The sequence below is a fragment of the Neolamprologus multifasciatus genome, chromosome 6 (assembly GCF_963576455.1).
Source record: "Neolamprologus multifasciatus chromosome 6, fNeoMul1.2, whole genome shotgun sequence".
NCBI classification, from domain to species: Eukaryota; Metazoa; Chordata; class Actinopteri; order Cichliformes; family Cichlidae; genus Neolamprologus; species Neolamprologus multifasciatus.
Genome location: NC_140444.1, coordinates 22,243,535 through 22,265,866, shown reverse-complemented (window position 1 = coordinate 22,265,866; position 22,332 = coordinate 22,243,535). Strand labels below are relative to the sequence as shown.

The window sequence follows — 22,332 nt, the reverse complement described above, 5'->3', positions numbered from 1 at the left end:
TTCAAAACAGCTGCGCTAATATCAAACATTTGTTTAACTAAATAAAATTAATGTTTATTCAATTAATCTTTGATAGGTGGTATCATCAACAAGGAAATGATGTGAATAAACAGAAGCTGTGCTTATTCATCAAGATACTCTAAAGTGAAACCCAATACACGTTTTTTTTGCAAGAAGCAGCTTTATTAGTGAATAATTACTAATTCATTAATGCTTTCATCCACTACCAAAACACTGTTAGGATATCATGTTGTGTGAAATCCATGTGCCTAGTTAGACAGTCAGTGCATGTAGAAGTGAGCATGGCAATGGCAATAACTGATCTGAACATGATTAATAATAAATAAATCAAATGAAGGCTATTATGATTGGAACTTATATTTTCCTTCTGAATGTTATTGAAAAGTAAATGAGGTAAACAGGAGCAATACAAAAATGTGCCACATCAAGGTAATATCTATCTATCTATATATCTATCTATATATCTATCTATATATATATATACTTTTTGTTTTACTTTTATCTTCCCTGTGCGTTTACCATAGCTGTACACTCAGATTCACTGACCTAATTACTGTAAAGTTTCACCACTGAGCAAAAAGAAAGAAAAGAAAGGAAAAGAAAAAAACGAGGGTGAAAGGCAGTCAAACAGATTTATGCCAACATAAGTACACATTTGGCATCTAGCAGCGTGCGAGGTTAGCTTTCGGGTGACACTGAAACATCACCCGGCCAGGCTTAAGTTTAACCTGACAGTTTGCTGCTGTGTTTACTTGGTTGCCATGGATGCAGGGAGACTGGCAGACACTGGTTTGCCCCCAGCTGCTCTCAGTGGTTTCTAAAGAATCTACATTAAGGACCAGTTGTTGTCCTCGGATGCCAGCAGGTACTCTGATGGCACAGTTGTACCACAGGAAAACACAAGATTTATTAGCTCACCTGGATCACCAAGTGTGAGTTGCACTTAAGCCACTAAGGTATATCATCATTGCAAAACAATGATCTATCAAAAGTCCATGCTAATGCTGGTACAGCCTTCACAGATAGGAACATAGCCTGGACTCTTCATTTTAAAGCCTTAACGTCATCATTTTTGATTGCTCGGCTCTTTTGGAACAAGAAGGGACCCTTTTGTACAACTACTGTCAGCTAAGACTAGCATGCCGTCTTTACATAATGCACTCATGAAGAGTGTGCGTGCAAAACACCCAGATATGCATCTGCTAATTACTGCTGCTAATAACTATCTGCTATGTGAGTGGGAAGACAGAGGTACTTTACAGCTGTAAATGAAAACACTGCAAACTGAGATCCGTGTTTGTACTGTGGCTGTACCTCCAACTTACACAAAGTCATGAAAGATCACGGTAGAGTAAAAGCTTTTTCCAGGAAGCAGCAAAAGAAACAAAGAGGGGAGGAAAGAAACCCCCCAGACAAAACCATGAAAACCATGAAATTCTCCCTGAATGAACCCAGAGTTTACATTTCATCCCTTTCTTGTTTAGAAACATAAGAACCAGCTCATCATCCCTTAATGTCTAACTCATTTTTTTACAGCACATTTTCTTGAGGACAAATTTTCCAGAAAAACGCCGCATGTTCAGTGTTTATATATTTTACAGATTAAGTTTAGAATTTTGTGTTGCTTTTTTGCAGTGCGCTTTGTGGGTAAGGGCCGTTAGGGGTTGCTACCTGGGAATATAAAGAAAACATCAATCCTTTATATGCTCTAAAGGATCAAATAATGTTATATGAAGAGTATGCTGTCTTGAATTGATGAATGAATTTAGTTCTTTATTCTGTACCTTATGTGCTGTTGGCAGCATATGTCCTGAGTGGGGCAGTTTACTACTTGGATACTAACTTTTACATTTACATTTGTAGCAGGTGTCTTTGCCTCTTTCAGCTGTTAGCACCTGCAGACACAGCTCCTCCCCCCACTAGCAGCTGAACATGAGAATAGTAGAACAACAAACTTGGCAAAGCATCTTAAAGACTGACACCTTGGAAGAATTTTGTGAGGTGAGTATAACTCCTATTTCAACAACATGTAAGCATTAAACAGTTTAATTAATCTGGCTGGCACACACATTAATGTTAGCAATTTAACAATTAGCAGGTACTCACATTAGCTGTCTGCTGTCATTGTCATGGCTGGATGGTCCCCAACGGCCGACCTGCCTGTGTGTGTTTTCCGTGTGTTGTCCTCCTGTTTTTCTCCCTCTCCATCTCCGGGGGTTTACAGAAGTCGTCTTCAGACGCCGGGTGACATCCGACCTGGAAGCACCTCCACACAGGAGTCGCCACGCCGGCAACTGATGCGGTGCTCAGCTCTTCCCAGTTATCTGCCATCTTATGAGGGCTACTTAACTGCAGAGTCAGGTGACACTCGGCGTGGGAATATTAACCAAGCCTGGTAGTAGCTTTGAGTGTCTTGTTATATCAGGACTGTGAAGAGAAGTGAACTTACCTTCGTTGTACTTATATCCTTAGGATTAAGGACGGAGAGGAGATTGCCGGGAAGGAAGTCACGAGCACAGATTCACTTTGGAGGAAGACACGGACGCACTATCACACACGTTTGGGACACGGGGAGGAACACACGGAGGACGGCTTGCACATTGAACTGTTATTTGAATCCTTTTTCACTGTAAATAAACACGCTGCCTATTCATTCCACAAGCTCCGCTTTTGGGTCCCTCATTCTACTCACCGTGACAATCATTGAGGTAGCAACAAGTGGCTGTGCCTAATAACAAAATGACAATGTTAATGGGAGCAAACATTATCAGTCCTGCCAATCTATAACATTAACAGTGTTAATTTAACATGATAACACAATTATTTGCATCTAAAACTTCCATACTCACCAACTCTATCTAATCAGCAATAAAAACATGGTGCCAAGTCACCAGAAGCACAGGAAATAAATTGGGCTTTGGCTGAATACATCTAGATCAGGGGTGGGCAATTCCAGGCCCCGAGGGCCGGTGTCCTGCAGGTTTTAGATCTCACCTTTGGTCAACACACCTGAATCACATGATTAGTTCATTACCAGGCCTTTGGAGAACTGCAGGAGCTAATTTAGCCATTTAAATCAGCTGTGTTGGTTCAAGGACACATCTAAAACCTGCAGGGACACCGGCCCTCAGGGCCTGGAGTTGCCCACCCCTGATCTAGATGAACCAGAATTACTATAATCTTTATTTTAACAAAATTATGCCTCTTACTAGAGTCAAATATTTCCTTGTGGTATCTAAAACTACAAATATTTTCCTGGGTGTCAGTATCAAGTTTTAAATTCTAGTGTCGTTACAGCCCTAGCCCAGTACTATAGCTACATTCCTCCTCATTTAACATCTATGAATCAATTTCATTCTGCTTATCTAATTTAAAAAACAGATATATAAATAGATTTTTTTAAAAGTAGCATAACTCTAAAGGGGTGTTTAATCAGGTGGCCGCAAACTTGATGACAAGCCATGGGGCAGTGTTGTCTTCATGTTTGTAATGATGAGGAGAACAGTCAATACTGAGCTCAGTTTTTGTTATGCAAGCTCAGTGGTGTTAACATGTAGGCTTTCTGAAAATATAAGTAGGTGATGTTACTTGAGGGTCTTTATCAAATTTAGCCATATTTTGTGTAAGTTAGATTTTTATTTATCATGCAGTACCAACAGAGGAAATGAAGCAGTCCCACATTTATTCTGAAGCAACCACAGAAACAGAAAACTGAGAGTGCTGCAGATGTTACAGCTCCCAAAGAGCACTGGATTTTGAATACAAATTAACATCTTGAACTCTGAGTCAGTATTGGATAGCGTAAAGAAACAGAAGACTACTTAAATTCACTAAATGCTGCTTGTTCTCCAAGATACCTGGAACTACATACTTGCCAAATACTCAAGGAAGGTAAGGTTAATTTATGACAAAGTTGCAATATTATTTTAGATGGTGATTTCAACTTGACTCCATCACAAAACTTTGCAGGTGTGTGACTAAGATCTAGTTGAAAGCCAAATTCAAACAAAGCATCCTAACCGAATCCACCAACATGTTGCCGGGTGTTGTAATTGGTGCAATCACATCAGAAGACAATCCTAATTTATTTCTATTTGTGTTACTTTCCATGAACATAAGGACAAAAATTAAAACATAAAATAGTTTTTAGAAGCATCCTGAGTTTATTTTTGTCTCTAAAATGTTTGCGCAGCACTGTACATGCATACATTCAATCGCTTTCATGGGGTAAATTGACAAATATAGCGACTTTAACATGTAAAACTTTATTTTTTAGTGTACACTTTTTGTCAACCAATCTGTTTCCTTAACCTGGAATCAAGTACATTTTCAGAAAAACACCAATTATATTCCTATACAAAAAAATAAATGGTAATGGATTCACTTTTATGGATTCAGTTTTCATCTGATAATTCATGAAGTAATGACAAGGCTAACAAATCTGTTAACTTTGTCGGAGCAACTTAAATCTTCAACAAGATTGTAAAAGACTGAATTAATTGAGAACATTACCCTGAAGTGATTTCAAGCTTGTCAAGGGTTATACAGTGATGTAAAACAATAAACTACTCCTCTTTAAAATACATTTAATTTAAAAAAAAAAAAAAAAAAGAAAGAGGAAGAATTGGTTCGGGAAAAGAGCACATGTGTTCTGAGTTAAACTGCGCTCTGAAGTCTGATATTTACATGTTTCTCTTTGCTGTAACTGTGTTGGAGAAGATTACAGTGGCACTATTCATGCTGAGTATTTCACATCATATAAAACATGCATCTTGTATGTGCCCATCATAAATATATTTTCAAATAAATCCATAAAAACACAAAGAAAGGATCCCTGATTGGAAACAAAAGCTTGAATTACAATTACTTAAATACTCACAGGAATGTAAACATTGCATGTGTTGTTAATAAAAAAAAAAAAATGCACCACTTTTCTTTTCTTATGGTCGTTTACTGCTTTTTCACAACCTGCTTTGTCACACCAGAGGTGTGGCTGCTGTCCCTGAATGCAGTGAAGCACTTGGACGTGTGGAAAACCGACGGTTTCTTTTCTACCAGTTGGAGTCGAAAACCCTCTTGCACATGTTCGAGTTCTCCTGGTGAAGAGGGAATTCGGAACCAGGAACCAGTGTCTTTCTGCCTTTGCGAGATACAACACTCTTCCCTGATGGCAGGCTCTCATACTTGGTCAGGTATTCACTGAAGGAAGAGCATTACAAATAAAAAGTTAAGTAATATAAGAGATTATTCAAAGATGGCAACATTTCTTTTTTATTTAGTACCTGACTGGGAAGGTAGATTTGTCCATCTGCAGGCACACCAGGAAGGGGTATTCTGAGAACTGGACAGTGGTGATGAAGTCCAGTGATGCTTCTGTATCAAAGCTGACCTCCACACCTGCTCTTAAAAAGTCCATGTCCACAGTAACGTTGCCAGTGACTACTAATGCTGCTCTGAAAACACAGCCAAATCAAAACAATGTGTTCAACAGACAATACTGGGACTCTTGGCTCTGTAGGTCTGAAGTTGGAATACACTACCAGTCAAAAGTTTAGATGCACTTTTTTTTTTTTTACTACTTTCTACATTGTAGATACATACTGAAGACATCAAATATATGAAACAAGATATATAGAATTATGTAGCAAAGGAAAAAATATAAATAACTCTAAATGTGTTTAATATTTTAGATCCTGAAAATAGCCACCCCCTGCTTTGTTGAAAGCACTGCAAACCCTTGGCCTTCTCTCAGTGAGCTTCAGGATGTAGTCACCTGAAATGTTTTCACTTCACAGGTGTGCAATTTGTGGAGTTTCTTGCCTTCTTAATGGGGTTGGGACAATTAGTTGTGTTGTGCAGAAGTCAGGTTGGTGTACAGCTGATTGTCCCAATTTGACAACTTTTAGAATTCATATTATGGCGAGAACCAATCAGCTAAGTAAAGAGAAATGACAGTCCATCATTACTTTAAGAACTGAAGGCCAGTCAGTCCAGAAAATTGCCAAAACTTTGAATGTGTCCTCAGGCGCAGTCACTGCACCCCATCTCTACATCAGCTGTTCAGAGGAGTCAGGGTTTTATGATCAAATAGCTGTTAAGAAACCACTACTAAGACAAAGCAACAAGTAGAACAGATTTGTTTGGGCTAAGAAACACAAGGAATGGACATTAGACTTTTGAAATCTGTGCTTTGGTCTGGTGAGTATTTGTGCGATGCAGAAAAGGTGAACGGATCGTCTCTAGATATAAGATTCCCACCATGAAGCATAGAGGAGGAGGTGTGATGGTGTAGGGGTGCTTTGCTGGTGACATTGTTGGGGATTTATTCAAAATTGAAGGCACACTGAATCAGCATGGCTACCACAGCATCCTCCAGAGACATGCCATGTGTAAGGGCTACTTGACCAAGAAGGAGAGTGATGGAGTGCTGCGCCAGATGGTCTGTCCTCCACAGTCACCTGACCTTAACTCAGTCAAGATGGTTTGGGATGATGTGCAAAGCAGTAATCAAATCAAATTTTGAAGAATTTAAAAAATAAAACGTGTTTTGAGTTATTTCACTTTTTTTTGTTTACTACATAATTTCATATGTGTTCCTTCATAGATTTGATGCATTCAGTGAGAATCTACAATGTAAATAGTCATGAAAATAAAGAAAAACCATTAAATGAGAACATGTGTCCAAACTTTTTACTGGTAGTGCATGTGCAATGATTACTGTGTAAACCTCTTCTCTGCATTGGAAAATATTTTCCTCGTAGAAAAATTAAGGAAAAAAAATACATTTTGCAACATAAAATTTCAGTGTCATAAGGCAGGGCAGGAAAACTCTTGGTGCCCCACTCCATGGAATGGCAAACTTTAAACCACAGTAGTTGCATATGTATGTGCAAAGTTTGCAGTGACAGTAGGAGAGACCTGACCTAATTTACTGGGGGCCCCACCTGACTCCACTCCCTCCCACTGCAAGTGGAGTGCATGATTCTGTTTAAACAAACCTAATGACAGCGAGGAAAGCCACTCAGTAAAAAAATTAAATAGCTGATAATTAAATATAATGCTAAATAACTAAAAGCTGTCTAGTCTATCATTTACTGTTTGGCAGAGGTGCTTTTATTATATAACTAGCATCTCAATATTTTCTTTTCTCTACTTTGACACTAAAGTTCGTTACATTTGCCTCCTCTGTTGGCCATGACATGTCACAGTCAAGTAAGAATTGTTTTCTTCATGTCAGATTATTTATAACACAGTGGTGATGAATGCTTGTTGGAGGTGAACCCTGTGAACAGACTATAGAACCACCACTGACTATAATCTGCTTCTCCTTCTAATATGCTATCAACGTACTGGTGATACCACCAGTATAAGCCTACTTCTTGGTGGGGTTTATCACATGAATGAGGATAAAGTGAACAGAAGTCAAGCAAGTTTCAGTTAAGAAGACACTCACAGAGGGAAAGGTACATACATAAGCCCAATCCCAATGTCTACCCTAATGCCTGAGCACTAAATAGTCAAAACTTTGCTCATGTAGACATGGTGAGATACCAATGTGGTTTGTTCTGCTTCTATAGATAGTCTGCCACTCTATTATCAGAGTGGAAGAGGTACAGCTATGCTGATCCATTCACCTGCCTCTGCCATTCCCCTGCACACAAACAGTCCTGAAGTCCAACTTCAAGTTGTGAACACCCCTTCAAACAATGGTCTACAAACCAAGGCATTGTTTCTAACATCATCATCACAGTGAATCATTCTGAAGCTTCTCTTTAATCACTTAATAAATTAATTAACCAGCTCTGGGACTCAAGTTTAAACATTCTAGATGCAGGACATGAGCACATATGAATATTAAAAATCTTTAGCATTACTCTTTCATCACCGGATGCCGACAGCTAACTGATATCGACCTGATGGTGTGCAGTTACTGTTGTGCATTGACTGTAATGTTTTTAAAATAGAGAACCAGACAGACCTGATGTCATAGCCACACAACCCTACCAGTGAGACAGGAGTGAAGCACAATACTGGAGCAAATCCAAAGTGCAGATGGAACAAATGAATCAGACAACACTTATAGACTGTCTAAAGTTCACGTAAATCCAGCATCAACAGAAATCTATTTGCAGTGGAGGGATGTGGTTTAGAATTGACGTTCAGTCGCAGAGAGTGTTTTCTAAGAACTGTCTGTCTATCAAAAGGCTTTTTGCCTTTTGACCCCGGAGGAGCTTCTTCCCGCAGGCAATACAGTCTCTCAATCACACCACCAAACAGTACTGACCCACACATATAGTTCTTACACACACACTGGACATTCTGGACATTGTTTTCACTTCATCACTTAAACCACTTTAAGCATATTTGCACTGCACAGGACACTATATAATGTGGATTGCACAACATGGACATTATATTCCTCATTTCCAGCTAATTCTTGTACAGCTGCTGTTATTGTGTGTATATATATATTTATATTTATATTTCTTCATACATTCTTATATATTTCTATACTGTGTATTTTGTTGTACAGTTATTTTATTTTCAACTTTAATTTATATATTTTATCTTATTCTTTCCCAGTTAAATTTACCCTTCATTCTAATTTGTGTTGTACAGTTATCTCATTCTTAACTTAATTTTTATATTTTATTTTATTCCTTCCTGGTTAAATTTACCCTTTTTAATTTTCATATTTATTTCCTATCTTATTCATAGCCTTTTCTTTTTTTTCTTTAGGTCAAGAGCAGTTGTCTAAGCATTTCACTGCATATCGTACTGTGTATGACTGTGTATGTGACAAATAAAAAAAAAATTGAATTGAATTGAATTTTGCGCTGTTGTACACTGTTTAATGGTAAAAGTTGTTTATTTCAATGTTTTAGGGATGTACCTGTTGTTGACACTGGTCTTGGACTCTCTGTACCACAGACTGATCTCCATGCCTCCAGAAATGTCAATGGCGAGACCTCCTTGAAACTCCGCACTTGCCTTCAGACCAGACTGGAGCTGGATGACCTGAAAGACAGCAAATAAGAAGAAATCCCACAATGGATGCTTAATTGAAATTAAGATAGTTTGCAAAAAAAGAAAAAGAAAGAAAGAAATGTGAGTCTTTCTCGATATTAAGTGCTGTAAGCATGTGGAAATTAACCCTAGGAAAACAAGAAACTTCTTTTCTAGTTTAAACTTAATATCACATTTATTCTTTGTGTGTATTAGGCCAGAGAATGAGAAAAAATACACCAGACCATATTAACTCTAAGTCTTCATCACACTCTGACAAACATATAATTATATAACTGAATTATATATCAGTCATGAATGAGAATGAATCACTTCTACTACTAACAATAGTTTATTAAGTCGACAACATAAATACTCACAAGCTGACAAAAAATAAAATGATCAATGTCTGAATTCAGTCCAAAATAGAAAATAACAATGATCAACTTAGCTTTTGTATACACAGAAATATTCTAGATTTAAATCTGCTTTTGTAGGAACTAATGAGCTTGTCACAGTCAAGAAGTAACCCTTTTCTATGGATACACTGAAGTCAGAATCGATTCCATGTATTTTCACCGAAAAGCCAATACAAAAGCGATAGAGTATCATCATATGAAAGTAAAATTTAAAAAAGCACTGTTTTTAAAATAGCACCTGTTTCACAATACCTCATCCTTGTTTCAGCTTCACACATTTAGACCCTACTCACACCTACGTCATTCACCTTGACAGCTGGAGTTATTAAGTGTGACCCGTTCCTCTCTGTGTCTGTGTACACATACTCGTTGCATCTGACCAAGTGAAAAAGACGTGTGTTGCCCAGCATGACTCATGTGAGCTTTTTCTGCCCTGCCTCCTCTATACTTTCTTGACATTTACGCTAAGTTTGACTTCAACGTTAAGCCTCTTCAGCCTCCGTCTCCAGTGTCAAAGTCTGCTTATTGCACTCTTAGTCATCAACGTGGCAACTTGATGTAGCAACAATGACGGCACTTCTGACTTCACACAGAGTGTACACGTGTATGTTTTTAAGTTGTGATCAGTGCTGCTTTTCCTTGAACAGCGTGAAGTACAATCTGCAAATCTGACACTGTATTTTAAGGAGTGGAAAGGCTTCCGGGAACAGCTGATAACTGTGATTGGGATCTTACCTCAGAATGATCCGAGAGCAGGATGAGACCCTTCACGACATTGATGGGGTCTCCGGTCATGGAGAACATTTTAGACATGAGGTCACTGTAACCCTTGAAGAAGGTGACGGGACGCAGCTGGATGTCGAAAAGCAGAGCCGACATCCCAGCAAAGGACTCCAGGTCTTCCTCCCCCTCATCAGGTGTGGCAGCAATCAGAGTCTCCAGACCCTGCGCCTCGATCGCCACCTGGAAGAGAAATGTTCCCATTTATTTCAGTAATTCGCTCTATTTCTGAGGATTCAGTGATTTTATGAAACTCTTTAAGTTCACCTGTAATCCATGTAGCATTGCTTCATTAGTAGCACCAAAAATATTCATGTTGCTTCTTCTGAGGATTCCAGAGCCTGAATACAAGATGTCCAAACTGTATGTGGAGGTCAGATCGGGGGACTCTGTAGGGAGCAAGACATTAGAAATACTCAGTTAGTATGCATGTAACTGTGTTTGCTTATAAAAATAGTCAAAGATTGATATTTTCTTTAATTAAGCTGACTTACTTTTAATATTTCATCACAATTAAAAAATATGTCATTCTTTTGTCACTTACGAGCCATGAATCCTGAAAATGCAGATGATGATCCAACCTTTGCAAAGCGGTTATAGTTACAAGAAATCATGTCCTTCATAGCTTGCCCTAGCACTTTGCTGAAAAAAAAATGGGAAACATATTTAACAGTTTTAACATATCGTCATAATATAACTGTCAAGTCCTTTCGAGCTATGATGCAGAGACAGGTTATTTTCCTGTAACACACCTGGCAGGCATCTGGAAGTGTAGGATGTCCTGGATCTTTGACAGCATGTACTTGTTCATTTCATGTGGCAAGTTTCCGATGGACAGAAGCAGATTCTTCACCTCCATGTATGTGGGGTTGCTATTGAGGATGACGTCAGCAGCGGCGGCTCTCACATTTTTCTCATAGATGCGGCGATTCTGGTGGTAAACCCTGTTCACTGTTTGCTTGACCTAAAAAAAAAAAAAGATTAGCTGGCAGGAAAGTATTTTGGTGTCTAATTATTTAACCACAGAGTAATATTCAATACTTACCTCACTGGTCATGAGATTCACATCGTATCTCTGCAGGGCAGTGAGGGCAATGGTGTTGTAGGCTCCCACTTCTGATTCTGCATATTTGGTGAAAATAGGAATGGCCTCGGGCAGGAGAGAGTTTTTTAGGGCCAAAAGGTACATCTGGACCTCTGACTCAACCGTTGTGCTGTCGGGAGCGTTCAATATCATCTTCTTGACCTGCTCCACAATCTGAGGGACAAACATGAAGCAGAAAAGTCATCAGTTAACTGTTGGTCATTTTTATTGCATTTGTAGTATATTCCAGTATGTAGGGTACACTTTCTGGCCCTTAAGAAATGCTGGGCTTTGTTCAGTGTCACTTCTTCTTTAGATGACTCACAGGTAAGTTGCAGCCTCCTTTCTGACACAGTTTGTGGACCAGGGCTCCCATAATGATCACCACAGATTCTTTGATGTCAGTACTGCCGATCTTCCCTTTAGAAATATCCTGAAAGGAAAATGTTCCTTATAACAATTTGCTGAAAACACTGACTGCTGGCAGGTAACTTAAGCAAAATTATTCTTTGTTTACAACCAACTGGGAGTGAATCCTGCATTATTATCTTATTACATAGAGGGCACCAGTTTCTTACAATACCTTCTAAGTGGGAGAAATTCTTAAACTTTTCTTTAACTCACCAGCAGGGCCTGGAGCATTCTCTCATTGGGATGTGAAGCAAAGCCACATGCATAGAGAAACCTCTCCTGCAGAACCAAACCTTTGGCATCAGTGAAGTTAAGGAATTCAAGCATGGCATCCAGGGATTCAGAGGTCTGGGAGGATGTTACAGCATCAACAACCTGAGGTCTGATACCAGCAGAAAGAGGTTAAACAGAGCAGAGCAGTAAAGAGGAAATAAGATGCAAAAAAAAAAAAAAAAATATATATATATATATATATATATATATATATATATATATATATATATATATATGGAGCAGGGCTCTCACTTACAGAGACGTCTTGCTGGCACTCCTCAGCACTTTGAGGATCTCGTCCTTGGGCGCCTTCCTAATGGTCTGGATGAGGGCCAGGAAGCTCCGAGGAGCCCTGGTTTTGGACAGGCTCTCAGGCTCCAGCTGCTTCTTCACAGCCTGCCAATGTTCAAAAAGCTAAGAGGTAGAACACAGGGGAGAGGGGATTAGAACACAGATCATCTTCACTTAGTAATCAAAGTACAAAAATAAACTGTATCTGTTTACCAAGACTGTACTATTACAAGTCATTTTGTTTTAATGACTTGAACAGCTCAACTTGAAACCACTTTTCCTATTCAGAACAAGGTTTAAATGCATGAAAAGTGCTCCTGGAGAGGAAACACAAGATCTTTCCCTGTCCTGTTAATACAAATTTAAAGAGACATGTTATTTATGTGAATAGAAATACATAATAGCGAATTAATTCTCAGAGCCAGATAAGCTATGTTAGCTATACATGGGTGATAATACCATAACAAAAGAAACGAAAAAAGATCAATTACATTTTATTTACAGTATATTGCACCAAATCAAAACAACAGTTGCCTGAAGGCATTCTACACATCTCTATAGTAGGGAGGGATCCCCAACAATCAGGCAACTCCCCTTATAAGGGGAGAGGAAGGAATAACTGCCTTTTGACAGGAAGAAACCTCTGGCAGAACCAGGGTTGCGGAGGAGCAGCCATCATCAACTATAGCATCTATGAGAACAAAGCTGTGTGACAGCGAAGATTTGTAAGTAAACAGTTACTCACCGATGGGCAGCCTTTGCACTCAGATTTGACCTTCTCAGCCACAATACCAACAGCTGCCAGTTTGGCATCTATTGACTTCACAACTACAGCAGCATCTTTCCCGGCAGCCTCCAGTGGTCCTGCCTCTGTACCAACCAATTTCAGGCTTTGCCTAGGATAGAAGGAAGTACAAATTGAAGTGTGCAGTTATAAAACACGGAATCTCAGATGAATTCCCAGTCAGGGTACTTACCTGGACAAGACTTTAGCTGCAACAGATCTGCGAGCATTAACAGCCAGGGAGTGTGTTTCTTCAGCCTCAGCTGAGCGGATGAAACCATTTTCAAGTGTGAACACTGTAACAGAACTGGACTTCCTACTCACACCCAGGACCTGGAGGGGGCGGGATTCAGAAATACTTCAGAAATCAGCTTGCAAAAGTTAGTGTTTAGTATGGTTAGAGTCGGAGTTGTTCTGGATGTTGACTGACCTTACTGTGAGTGGTAAATCCAGCCTCTTCTGTCTTACATGTCTCTAGATTCTTGGTTCTTGTTACTTGACCTTTTACTGCCTTGTACTCAACAGTACACCTCCCAGACACATCATTCTGTTTAAACAGACAGCTTGTTTTTATTAGTAACGTACATGGATGTATGTTAAAAATGATTGTGAAATGATGATTAGTTTGTCACTAACCTCTACAACCTTCCCAGTACTGAGCTGCACTTGCAGCAAGCTGGCCAGGCCTCGTTTTAGATTCTTGACTGTTGCAGGTTCTGACCGGTAGGAATAAAATGCTTTTGCCTACAGTGTAGATGTAAAAAGAAAGCAACATGTCAGAGCAGAATTTTATGCTCTCAAACAATGCATATCAAACTGCACCAGCAGTTAAAATAGCAACTGAGGCAAACAACCTTCCGTTTTGTGCATGCTGCAACTGACAATGGCTTTACAGGTGTCAGTTTTCCTTTGCGCACTCGTGTACAGAAACATGTGTGCATAGTTGTGACATCAGGGACTATTTGCATTACGTGCAGGCATTAGTGCTGTTCTTTGAAGTGCAGATAAAAAATGTTAAAAACTTACAATGACTTTAGCATTAGCACATAAAATAATTAAAAGACCTGAAGGAGAAATAGTATAATGCAATGTTATAATATATTTTCAAATCATTCTAGTTTAAAATATATAACACATCACACTTCTACTTTCAACACAAAAAAACATACTAGAAGTCTGGAAGTTACTTAAGAGTTGAGTATGTTGAAACAATTGAAAAAGAAACATGTCAGTTCTTTGAGGAGCACACTGAGAGATCCAGGGTGTTTTTAAATCACCTCAAATGTATTATTGATGTTGTAGACACATGCAACACATGGCAAATGGTGCTCTCAGATATATTGTGAATCATGCGGCTGTATCACTCTCAGGCTTTTTGGTAAAGAGACTTGAAATGATTTAGATCAGACTGACCATATATTTAAATTTATCACACCACAAATTTCTCCAATGAGGCTTCAGTTTGGCTCAATAATGGACTTTGACTCTCAGTCATGAGTTTAGGGATCAGCCAGTTACATCACCCTACAGTGTCTCCTTTACAGTATGTAATTTATTCGTGGCCCCCAACCACAATATCAGATAGGACCACCATAAATAGACGCTCCACTGCTACTCTGTGTATTTTTCCTGCCACAGCTTGCCATCGGTAAAAATAAACTAACAACACCAAGGGAGACACTCTTCTATCGTATTTCACATACACTCAAAACTTTTCTCCAAACTGGATCTAAGATGATATTTTAGCTAAAATGTGTGAGACTTTCTTGAATCCTGTTACAGAAGTCACAGATCAGTACAAGACACAAATTTAAATATGTTTGGATGAAGTGTGGCATCCATATCTACCAGTGAAGGCGATGTCTGAAACCAGTATGAACAACACACAAAAAACTCTTCACTGACTGCACCACACACTGGGTGTGAGAAATAACTGCATCACTTTTTTCCTTCAAAAGGTTTTAATGTGTTGATAGTGTAATTTTTTTCAAGATGAAAAATGCAAAAATACTAGAATTTAAAAAATAAATTATTACAAATATGTTAAAATATGTGAAAAGTTAAAAGAATTGTTAAAAATTATTATCAGCAAAAAAAACAAAAATAAATATGAACATATTTTAAAATATTAAAATTTAAAATGTAAAAGTTAAAAATGTTAAAAAAAAAGATATAAAACATATTGAAAAGAGCAAATATAATTATGCCAGATAGTTACATTTGTTTTGTTTTCTCTGCAAATTTTATATTTTTGATTATCTCAGTTTTCACATATTAAAAATGTGTTAAAAACAAATCAAAATTCAAAACATTTGAAAAATAGAAAAAAAAACACAAAAATCATTTTTTTAAATTATATTATCGTCTAGCTTTTCTATTTTTCTATGTAGTCAGGATTTTCTATATTCACATAGTTTTTATATATTTTGTATAATTTATTTTAATGACATTTATTTAACTTTCAACCCTTTTTTAGCAGGTTGTGCTCTTATCTGTAGAACACACTGCTTCAAACAAGTTATTGCAGGTCTTTGTATTATACTGTATTGCATTGCAATGTATACATTTTTAATACATTGTTAAATGTGACAATTATTGAATGAAAACTGGTTACAAAGTCTTATTAGATTTGTTTTAACAAACTGCCAACATGAAAGTTCAACCAGTCTCATCACGCTTCATGCTCGTCTAAAGTATAAAGCTTTGAAACCGACCATATAATAATTATTATATTTAATTATTAAATAATTATTAAATAATTATTAAAGTTTTAAGCCCAAAGTCCCTCTTTTAGTCAGACTCCATCTCAGTTATTGACCCTTTAAACCAGCTGACCTTTGCACATGCATGCACACATCTGTCTGGTATTTCCGCTGCCAGCATCATCACTTCAGTATAATGAAAGTACACTCATTAACTCTCTGATGACAGTACTGACTTTCTATCACTACCTATATCAGCATGCCTTCCATTTAAAAGAGAAGAAGAAAATAATGACTGTCATTCCGAAAATGCTGACAATTACATTAGGTCGGAGATTCCTTTGAAGGTACAACAGTGGTTTTCTTACCTTTCCATTTTTTAGATGCACCAAGAAAGGCTTTGTTAGAGCTGCTAGTTTATTTTTTCCCAAAATACTTTCGGTTGTGGATCCATGTAGGATGTTCTTTTTCTCTGATCTGGGCGACACAGGCTCTATCCTCAAATTTGAGATCTGTTAAAGAGAGATTGATTAATTATAACAAAAAGCTTCTTTTTTCTATAACAAGCTAGCTCGAGTAAGACTTTTCATTCAAATGAATTTGGAGTTAACATTAAATTAATGTACAATATAATCTCATCATGTCCTCTCTCAGCATAGATTTGAGTCCACATACCGCCAGTTGAATCAGCTGGTCATCCTTGTTGCTCTGATCTCTCCAAACCAGATTAACGTTCACATCACTTGAGATCTTGTAGCCAGCACTGCCCTCTTTTGACCCCCTGGCTCTGTCTACCAGAACCTCAGTGGTGTAGCTGAATTTGTACAGCTGGTTGTTGTTCAGCCGGGGTCCAGCAGCAGCACCTGAAGAAACACAGGAAGCACAGCTTGTGAACAAACATCGGGTTACGATCATCTATGAAAAGACTTTTAGCTCAGACAATGCATCATTATTATGATTATGATTACTATTATTATCATGAGAGTGAAATAGTAATCCACCACTTCAAAAATCAAGTGTTTGTCATTTTTAAGAGAATAAAGCTGTGTGTAGTTAAATCCTTTTGCAACAAATTCCCTGTTATAAATGGACAGACTGCATAGCGGGTATATTTGTAGAGCTGTTGTGATTCAATCAGCGGTCATTTAACTGGGTGTGCTCCAAGTGAGAGAAGATAAAACTCTCTCCCGGGCTCTATTAGTGACACCCTTTATGAGATTACTCCACAGGGGAAGACAGACTGACGTGTCAGTATTTGATTTCATCATGGGTCACTGTGCACCCTGAAGCCTATTTGATCAGTTTGTGGATCTTTTTGTTCCCTGGGAAACCTCAAAGGATATTTCAGAGAGATCTGAAGCCAGTCATCATTACAAATGGCACATATTACGCACTTTTATGTTATGTCTCTTTTAAAATCAAATCAAATCAATTTATTTATATAGCACTTTTCACAGGATAAAAACCACAAAGTGCTTCACAGTAATATAAAACAGTAATATTATACCTCTTATCAGCTGGTGATTTCAACAAACAGCACTATATGGGAAGCAACTCCACTGACATTGAATGTGGTGGTAGTTTTGCTGCCAGCATTCATTCATTTGTGCCTTTGAAAGTTTCAGTGTCTCAGAAGCAAGAAGCAAGGAACAACTTAGAAAGCCCATCAGTAACTAACAAACATTTATTTTCTGTAAACGCCTCAAGAAAACAGCAAAGTGCCAGAGTTCTGACCAATTCCTACAAATCAAGATACCTATCTTCTAGTCCCAAATAAACTCAATCAGGCTTCACTATAACTGACAGCTTTCCTCTAAACATCCCCAAAGTCCCCCCAGAAAGACTCATCAACTCACCTTTGGCAGAAGCTGAGACAGATAAGGCTGCACAAATCAAGAACACAACAAAAGTCAGCATTGTACGTCCTCTCTTAGCGGCCAGATGAATTTAAAAATCAGTCAGTGGATGAAGTGGCACCACAGGGCCAAAAAAAGGAAAGGCAAAGCAGCTCCAAGCTTCTTCTGCTTTGTTTTATCGGAGCGGAGGGCAGACTCCAAACTCCACGCTCAAGTACTAAGTACGAGATAACCAGCAAATCATTAACCTCAGCAGCACAGGTTTGACAGGAACATCTGCTATCCACAGATGCAGCCATGTGTCCCCTTTTTAATGCGGCGGTGCAGCGTCTGAGTCTGCGCGAGGGCTTAATCAATGAGACAGGGTTATCTGATTGACTCAAGTCATCAAGTAAGTGAGACAAGCCGTCTGATTTATTTCAGCTCCCCAGCTTATTCCCCTCGACTGATAAGCAGAGTAAAGTTACTTTAAAAATAAAAGTGCGAAAATATCAGAATGAACTCGACAATGAGTTTAATAGAGAGAGAGGGAGGGAGAGGTCCTCGCGTTAAACAACTTTCACCTGATTTCATCTGCAGTGAACAGTCGAGACTTTGTCGTCGAGTCGTGGTTGGCGGAAATGGGCAGTCTGTCGGAGAAACCAGCCCCGTAGCTCAGATTACAGCATCTCAGTGTGGGCTGTAAAAACGCAAATTTCTACTGTGGGCCCGAATATTTAGTGTGTGGGTTATTACCGCGAAATATAACTGTACATGTGTAGTTTCCCTCGTGCAGATGCATTAATTGCTGCAAAACTCAGTCTGTTTAATGAAAGCCGCTGTTGATTAAGGACCTACCAATTGGAATTGGCTCCTGTAGGCCAGACTGTGTTTCAACTGAGATCCGTTTAGATATTTACTGTTTATTTGGCTGTTTGTTTCTTAGCAGAGCCTGAACTGTAAAGGGTTTTTTTCTTTTAATTTTACAGCCTTGTTGTCCTATCCCTGTAGCTAGGCAGATGTGTTGTTGTGGTGAGATAATGTAAGTATGGAAGTATTGTAGAAAATCATGCTGTGAAACAAGCCATGCCATTGTTATAACACCACGTGGCTCCATTGGTAGTGGTTTACACATCTGCTCACAAGTCAAAGATTCCAGGTTTAATTCTGGAGACACACATCAGGTGGGTGCACAGTGACCCATATTTATTTTATTCATAAAAAATTAAATCATGCAGAGCTACCTGCTGTAGTGACCTCTTGTGAATAAGGGAGCAGCTGGAAGTAGCCTTACTGAGATGAGCCCAAAAATGTATTTTTTTTTTAACCAGTAATAATAAAATATCTCATGGCTATTTTCAAGTAAACAGGTGAATCCTGATGCATCAACGCTGGATGCAGCAGTTCCAGTGTAGCAGTGGGGATGATGGTGATGATGATCAGTATGATGTATGATTTCTATAAAATTAGATTTAAAAACGACCTCTTTTTATTTCATAATTTACTGATAACAAACTCCAACAACTGGAAAGTAAATACTGTGAACTATAGTCAGCAGCCAAAAAAGCTGTTGGGCTTTTCTGGTGGACTCAACATCTGTCACAGATTATCTGCAGATAAGAGAGAAGGATGTGTGTTATGGCCTGTGGCATACTGCCTAAAAGTAACAGTACAAACACAGGTACAGAACAAAAAAAATGAGTTTGGATACCTTAGATAAAGCAGAAAAAATTACAATAACAAGACCAAATAGGGTGGCTCTTTGAGACACAGATTTTACTAATATCTTAATATTAATATTGCATACATATTCATTGTTAAAATTTAAACCTACATATTATTTAAATGTATTGGCTTGTTTTCCAAGTGAAAAAAAATGCCATAAGAATCCATCTATTTTCTTCAACTTATCCAGTTCAGTGTTGTGGGGATGGCTATCCCAGCAGTTACAGGGCAAGAGAAAGGGCAAAACCTTGTACTGGTCACCAGTCTACTGCAGGAACAGCACAGAGAGACAGACCCTTCATGCTAGTATTCACACCTCTGAATTTTGACTTGCCAGTTAACCTAACCTGTGTGTGTTTTAGGATGGGGAGAACATGTAAACTCCACTCAGAAAGGCCCCAGCAAACTGGTGGATTTAAATACATCCAATTTCAACAGGTCAGCAGTTTATCACAGAGATTTATAATCACATGTATGGGAATCACGAGTAAACCTAACAAGCATGTCTTTACCCTGTGGTAGGGAGCAGCATGCCCAGAGGGAACCCACGCAGAGGAAATGAGAACATGCAAACTCTGATTGATGCAAAATATTTTTATTAATAACAAACAGCCATTCCATTTATAGTTGTTACAGCTGGAGTTTATAGTTTCTGTCAGTTGCTGCATTTTTATGACATAGACATGAGTTTTAATTATTCAGTGACTTCTTTCACATGCAAACAAATTGCAGATGCTGGTGTCCCCACACTGCAAAAAGGAGTTACGATTATGTTATTCATAGAAGAAGAATTATAGCCTTAGCATTTTTCCATCCACCAAGATTAGTTTAACGATTTATTGGTCGAAAACTGACAAAAAAGCCTTATGTATTATTGCTACAAGTGTGGTGTGTATTGTCAATATACAGAAAATACCATATAAAGATTTAAATTGCCATGTCATTTGACATCTGACCTCTACTTCAAGGTCAAAATGATGATACGATACAGAGTTATTTAAAGCTACGTTCCTTACTGCCATTGTTTATAGTGATAATTTCCAGGCTTATAGGAACGATATATGGGGATTCTAAATGTCACATTACTCTGGAGCTCTGACCTTTTCTTCAAGGTCAAATAAGGTCAAACTTTCACAAAATAAACACACTGTAATCTTTATATAAGTTATTCATGTCCAGTTATTTACAAATCAGTACCTCTTTTCCATCACCTACTCCTACATAACATTTAGCTAAAATATCAAACAACATTCAAGTAAAAGTAAATACTGCCCAGAGTCTGAGATGCCTTGGTGGAGGTTTGCTTTCTCAGTGTGCTTCTTGGAAATCTGGATTTAAAAAAACAAGAAACAAACTCCAACAAACTCCAAACAATGCCATTAGATTGGCACTCATAATCAAAGTACAGAAGAGTGGACACGTTTGAGAGGAAAACTAATTACTATTAACTGATTAGTGGGCACGTGTCAACCTTTTTTTCTCTTTACAACCTGAAAAGGATCAAAACTCACACTGAGGCAGATAATACCCAATGTATGCCAAAGGTCAGTTCCTGATAACTCAGAAAACAGATACTGCATGCTGGTTATCTGCGATATGTTGATAGGAAAATAAGTGTATGTGTGTGTGGTTCTAATCTAATTAACACGTGTACCATTGCTCTCACTAATTCATCTGAAAGCTAACATCATAACTGAATACACACCTAATTTTAGCATTTGTAATGGCTAAAATGTAATCATAAATAATTACTGAGTAGCACAACTGAGAACACATAATGTACTGATTGCTGGCTAGTGAACAACAATGACAGCAGCTAAGCCACATTGGAGTGTATGTGTACTTTATATGAAAGTTAAATTAAGTTACATCCAACAAGTGTCACAGGATCCAAAACCTTTATTTTTAAAATCCATATCTCATAGTTAAACTTTATTTTTCAGATATTATCCAAAATCAAACTTTAAATAGAATTTTAAATGGTATGTTGTTACCTCCATGTGTTGACTTAATGGATTACGGGACATAATCAATAGTTTCAACTACATGTTGAACTGACTGAGCTAAAACACTGAAAGGATCTCATCTACCATGAACTCAAATTTTCTTTAAGGTCATTTAAAAGATGAATACTTAACTGTTTAATTCCAGCAAAGCCTGAAACCTGTCATGCTGTGTTGTCATACTCACCAGCTACCTTATTAGGCACCCCTTTTCAGCTTCTCGTTAGGTACGTTGACATTGGTCAAGATGACCTGCTGAAGTTCAAAGTGAGCATCAGAATGGGGAACCAAAAGGTAAATTTCTGGCTCGACTTCACCTACTTCAAAGCTGTGTGAAAAAGATCAATATTCTAACGAGGCTGAAGCTACAGCAACACTTTGATACTTTATGATGCATTTTTTTAAGCTTCAACATCATCAGAATGGGGACAAAAAAGCGATTTAAGTGATTCTGAACGTGGCATGGTTGATGGTGTCAGACAGGCTGATCTGAGTATTTCAGAAACTGTTGATATACTGAAATTTCTCCACACAACCATCTCTAGGGGTTTACAGAGAATGGTCTGAAACAGAGAAAATGAGCGGCAGTTCTCTGCATGAAGATGCCTTGTTGGAGGAGAATGACCCAACTGCTTTTAGCTGATAGGAAGGTAATAGTAGCTCAAATAACCCCTTGTTGCAACCAAGGTCTGCAGATAACATCTCTGAACACATAACCTTTTAAATCTTGAAGCAGCTACTGCAGCAGAAGACCACACCAGGTGCCACTCCTGTCAGCAAACATCAGAAAACTGAGGCTACAATTCACAGATTCACCAAAATTGAACAACAGATGAGTTGAAAAGCAGTTTTGATTTCTACTGTAAGATTCGGATCAGAATTTCTTGACACACGTTCGGCCTTTTAGTATCAGCTAAATATACTTTAAACCCCACAGCCTACCTGAGTGTTGTTGCTGACCATGTCCATCTCTTTATGACCACATTGTTCCCATCTTC

The 22,332-nt window shown here is 38.2% G+C and overlaps 1 protein-coding gene across 1 annotated transcript; it reads right to left on the bottom strand.

Moving 5' to 3' along the window:
- Positions 1-160: 160 nt before the first annotated feature.
- mttp (microsomal triglyceride transfer protein) lies at positions 161-17,951 on the bottom strand. The gene is made up of 18 exons (XM_085162704.1): positions 17,628-17,951; positions 16,447-16,634; positions 16,140-16,283; positions 13,706-13,813; positions 13,500-13,616; positions 13,263-13,402; positions 13,031-13,181; positions 12,251-12,408; positions 11,935-12,103; positions 11,636-11,743; positions 11,272-11,484; positions 10,979-11,190; positions 10,771-10,868; positions 10,494-10,615; positions 10,182-10,409; positions 8,915-9,039; positions 5,304-5,474; positions 161-5,220 (listed from the first exon to the last, which is right to left on the bottom strand). The coding sequence occupies exons 1-18, from the start codon at positions 17,686-17,688 to the stop codon at positions 5,073-5,075; spliced, it is 2,661 nt and encodes an 886-aa protein (XP_085018830.1). The 5' UTR covers positions 17,689-17,951; the 3' UTR covers positions 161-5,072.
- Positions 17,952-22,332: the final 4,381 nt, after the last annotated feature.